At 45.1% G+C, this 4,712-nt stretch overlaps 1 protein-coding gene across 6 annotated transcripts in view; it reads left to right on the top strand.

The window, feature by feature from the left end:
* LOC119295160 (homeobox-leucine zipper protein ROC6-like) overlaps positions 1-1,813 on the top strand; it is a 6,400-nt gene extending 4,587 nt beyond the window's left edge. For 4 of the 6 annotated variants that reach the window (XM_037573509.1, XM_037573508.1, XM_037573504.1 and 1 more), the window contains exons 6-9: positions 75-299; positions 468-639; positions 726-1,135; positions 1,241-1,813. In XM_037573509.1, coding sequence (XP_037429406.1) covers positions 75-299; positions 468-639; positions 726-1,135; positions 1,241-1,648 — 1,215 coding nt within the window. In that variant the 3' untranslated portion in view covers positions 1,649-1,813. The remainder of the gene's footprint in view (positions 1-74; positions 300-467; positions 640-725; positions 1,136-1,240) is intronic. The other 2 variants (XM_037573505.1, XM_037573506.1) reach the window with 2 other exon arrangements.
* Positions 1,814-4,712: the final 2,899 nt, after the last annotated feature.

The raw sequence follows: 4,712 nt of genomic DNA, 5'->3' as shown, positions 1-4,712 counted from the left end.
GAAAGAAGCTCTCATACTAGTAGTTGGTTATATGGGTTACGTTACTAAAAAAATCGTGGCACACTTGATCGCAGATGAAGGCAGGCCTTCGGGTGCTGTCGCCAGGGGTGTCGAGTTGCGATGTGAAGTTCGTGAGGCAATGCCAGATGATAGAGCAAGGCGTTTGGGCCGTGGTGGACGTGTCTCTTGATGCCAATGGCACATCTGAGCTCAGAGCATGGAACACTGGCCTACCGGGGGCCTGCCGGGTGCTGCCAAGTGGGTGTCTTATCAAGGACATGAACAATGGCTACTGCAAGGTAACTAGTACTCCCATCTCTACACGTACTTTAGGAATGTGGATTGTAGGAGTATCTTCTAGTGTAGAATTCTCATAATTTCTACTGACATATTGTTGCAAACAACTATAGTAATACAATGAATATATCATATACATATATGTCTAATCCCTTGCACATTTGTTCCAGGTGGCAATGATCGTGAACGCGGAGTACGACAAGGGCTTCATGCGGCCGCCGCTCCACCCGCTGCTGAGCTCAGGGCACACCTTCAGCGCACGCCGCTGGCTGACATCGCTCCAGAGGAGGTGCGAATTCCTTGCGCAGCGCTTGAGCCCCGCCTATGGCATCAGCAGGGCAGGTGAGTCACGAAACCCCATCACCACCCACCCGTATCCGTATGCATCCAGAATTCCAGATGGCCATGCAATTCTGAAACATTCACAGCAGGTGGTGCTATAACGCCCGAGGGGCGAAACAACGTCCTGGAGCTGGCACGGAGGATGACGGAGAGCTTCTATGTAGCCATCTCTGCGCCCAGGGGCGAGGCGTGGCGCAAGGTCGCCGACTCGCGCGGCAGCTGCGGAGTCGGCGGCGAGTCCTTCCAGCTGGCCATGCACGTGGTGACTCCGCTCGCTGCACCTGGAGAGCAGGCGGCCGGGCTCGTGCTGTGCGCTACCACGACGGCGTGGCTCCCCGAGATACCGCCGCAGCGCGTGTTCGACTACATCTGCGACGTGGAGCGCCGTGGCGAGTGGGACGTGCTTGCCGAGGGCGCACGCGTGCAGGAGGACGCTTCCCTTGCCACGGCCCAGTTCCCTCTTACCGGCGTCTCCATCCTTCGCCCCACTGTAATGGTTTGCATCCTAGCTTCAAATATTCTTATCGCTACTTCAGTCCCCATTGTGATCGCGCCAATGTGGATATCTAAGGGTTGGCCATCTTTCTTCGAATTGCCGCAGGGTCGTGGTCGTGGTGGAAGCAGCTGCAACAAGAAGCTCATCCTGCAGCAGGCTTGCGGCGACGCGCCGTGCATGGTGGTGGCGTACGCTCCGATTGACACGGCAGACCTGAAGGACGTGATGCATGGGGGCAGACGTGCCTCTCTCTCCCTGCTGCCCTCCGGGTTCTCCATCCTTCCTGACGGCGTCGGCGACATACAGACGGATCCGCTTGATGCCAACCCCTCCGCGGTCGACCCCATAGACCACCAGAGGAGCTGCGGATCTCTCGTCTCTGTCCTGCGGCAGACTCACCTGATTGGAGGGAACCTCACCGCACAGACCGTCGACAACTTCGGGAATAATGTCTCCGGTTCCATCATGAAGATCAAGGATGCGGTCCATGCCAAGAGGGTTATGACCGTCTGATGCGCCTTCTACCATTTCCGGTTCATAATAAGAATAAGCACTCAGAAGAGAAACTGAGAATAAATTTGTGGACTTCGTTGCAAATTTTATTTCAATAATTGCTACATTGTAGACATTGAACTGCACCAATGGGTTGTTTGTTTTCCAAATGAATTTATGAATCACTTTGTTTTTCTCTTGATATGGTCTTTTTTTCGTTGACAAAATGCCAACAACGCACTTTTCATTGCGTTTTTGTTGTTGTGAAAGACGGGTCTCCCCTCTACTATTTTTTTGAGTAAAATGCACCATAAGTCCTAAAAGTATTCGAGGTGTGTCACATAGGTCCTAAAAGTTCTAAAATGTACATATGAGTCCTATAACTAAATAAACTGTCCACTGCAAGCCCTAATTGTGGCTGACCAAGTCCAGTGGCGACACTGGCCATAGCCACGTAAGTAGAGCCGGTTTTGGCGGCAATGATCCCACCCAGAGCTGTTGGGAATATTTCATTAACCCCCTTGGGCACTATAAGATAACCTTTGTTCCTCCTCCAGCCCATCTCTTCTCAACTCTTCTCTTGCATCCCCCATGGCCTCTAAAAATGTGATATGTTCACAACAAATAGATGCAGAATATTGAGAGCAATAAGCTTACATCACGACAACAATAAGGTCTACATCAACATGATCATTGAGAGCAATAAGGTCTACATCATCATGACACATACACTAGTTTCTAACATCTCAGATAAGGTCTAAATTCAGGTTCCTATTACAATAGAACCACACAAAAGAAATATCAAAGATGTGCAAGTAAACCAACATCAACGGCTTCATGCATGACGTTTCGCTACACACATCATGTCTTTTGTCCTGTCCGGTCCAAAATGCACAACTTTCTTCCTCTATTCAAAATGCACAACTTTCTTGCCCTGTCGAAAATGCACACCTTCTCCTGTCCAAGTTGCTTCTTTTTTGCAGAACCATTTGCCTTTCCCTTCGCCTTCTTCTTTGCTGGTGGAACTACCCACAATGGCCTCGGTTGTGGCAATGCATCCCTTGTGTTAGCAATGAAGCTATACTCAGGGAGAGGGACTAGTGGAATATGAGGTTGTTCTGTGCTTTGTTAGGCCTGTATGAGCACAATTCATACAATTGATTTGAGTTCATTCACAAATAATATTTGAGTTGATTCACAATTAGTTGAACACACTATATGAAGAGAGATTGAGCTCATTAAAAATGTGCAAATAAACCAACAATTGTAGGAGCTTACACTTTCCAACATTAGATCTAACATTGATATTTGACTTCCATTTTCACCAATGCTTCTTGTACCAGATTCCTAGACAACAAATAAGAAAGTATCACAATAAATGAGCAATTATCACACATGAGTAAATGGGAATAGAAAAGTAGAAACTAGCACACCTGAGTAAATGTGACATCCGTCTTTACAAGTTGCTTTCTCTTGCGGTTTGCCCGTTTGTGATCTTCAGCTTGTACATGAGTTTGTTTTGTTTCTTGTCGACCTATTCCAAGCTCCGGGCATTTTGTTTTGTTGTGGTCAGGTTAGTTTCACACACTATAGTGTTGCACTGTCCCAACTCTTGTAAGTTTCCCATTTTTTTCCTTGGGTGCCTTTCTCCTTTAGGTGGGAGGCCTTCCTACTTTCTTAGTAGGTGGCATCACTAATGCAGCCTTCATCTTTTGCCACCTCTCGGATCTCTCCATGACTTGATCACCTCACTATAGCAAAGCTTGAAATTGGCAACACTATAGCAAGTGTGGACCATTGACTCTGGACTTATCCTCTCATGCCTAAAACAAGTAATGCTATGGTGACAAGGAATGCATGTCATCTGCCACTTCCTGCAACTACATCGTTGTTTCAAAATGTCAACTTGGAACTGCCCTGTTGTGACATTGAAAAATCCTTTGCCCGCTTCCATTGGATAACAGTTGTTGGCCCAGTCTTCCAGTTTGACAAGGTTTTTCTTCTAATTTTAATGCAAAATGGGCCAGGCATCTCCTTGAGTTTCTCAATTTTTGTGGCAAACCTAGCCATTAACTGATTTTTGATCTTTTGAAACATGCTTAGCATAGGCATCTCTCTAGCATCCAGAATGCATCTATTTAATTTTAGAAGAAAAATATTTAATTTCTCATGAATAGGCACACATGCTCTAATTAATTTCTCAAGTACAAGAACACATGGTCTAATTAATTCTCAAGTATAGGAACACATGCTCTAATTTATTTCTCAAGTACAAAAACACATGCTCTAACATAATGTCTCAAGTAAAGGGATACCAAAATGCTTACTTGTTAAACACTTCACATGTGTTGCTGAGTAGCATGCCGCACTTGGGCAATTCAATGAAATGTGACCTACACCATGAATGTGGATCAATTGCCTCTAAGTACTTATATGCCTCCAAGTCCAGTTCCTTCTTTTCATCCATGTTTTTTCTCCAATCAATCAAGTTGTAAGACCTAGCAATTTCCCATAGCTTGTTCTATAATATCTCTCCCTTCCATTATTTGTTGAAGTTCTGAATCTATGCTCCGGGTGTGGGAGCTTCAAATTCACTGCATTGATCAACCCCTTCTGCCTATCACTCATAATGGTCCAAGGTGATGTATTTTGTTGTATTACAAGATCCTCAATTAGTGTTCTAAGAAACCATTTCCATGTTCCCGTGTCCTCTATTTCAGCATAGGCCATTGTGACGCCCGGGTAATTAAGCTACAGTAACCCTCTCGGAATGATGCCACGTCACCTCGGTTAGTGTTGATAATCTCGCGTTAGTTCAAAATGATTCACATTCAAATTAGAGTTAAAGGTAAACCACAAACGTTTTCAAATATTAAAACTAAAATGTTCAGAGTGAGCCAAATAATGCATATGTTATTATGGTGGAGAAACCAACCTCTTTGGAAGTGTTCGATCGTCCCAAAGTAAATAAAACAGTAGCAAAACAATTAATTAAATGCCTTTTACGATTAGTAAAATATTAAACTATTTTGTCTGGTTGCCCAAGTTTTTGTGGCATTAGAATATGTTGTAACACTAGTTTAGG

The sequence above is a fragment of the Triticum dicoccoides genome, chromosome 4B (genome assembly GCF_002162155.2).
Source record: "Triticum dicoccoides isolate Atlit2015 ecotype Zavitan chromosome 4B, WEW_v2.0, whole genome shotgun sequence".
Lineage (NCBI taxonomy): Eukaryota > Viridiplantae > Streptophyta > Magnoliopsida > Poales > Poaceae > Triticum > Triticum dicoccoides.
This window is presented reverse-complemented; position numbering and strand designations above follow the sequence as displayed.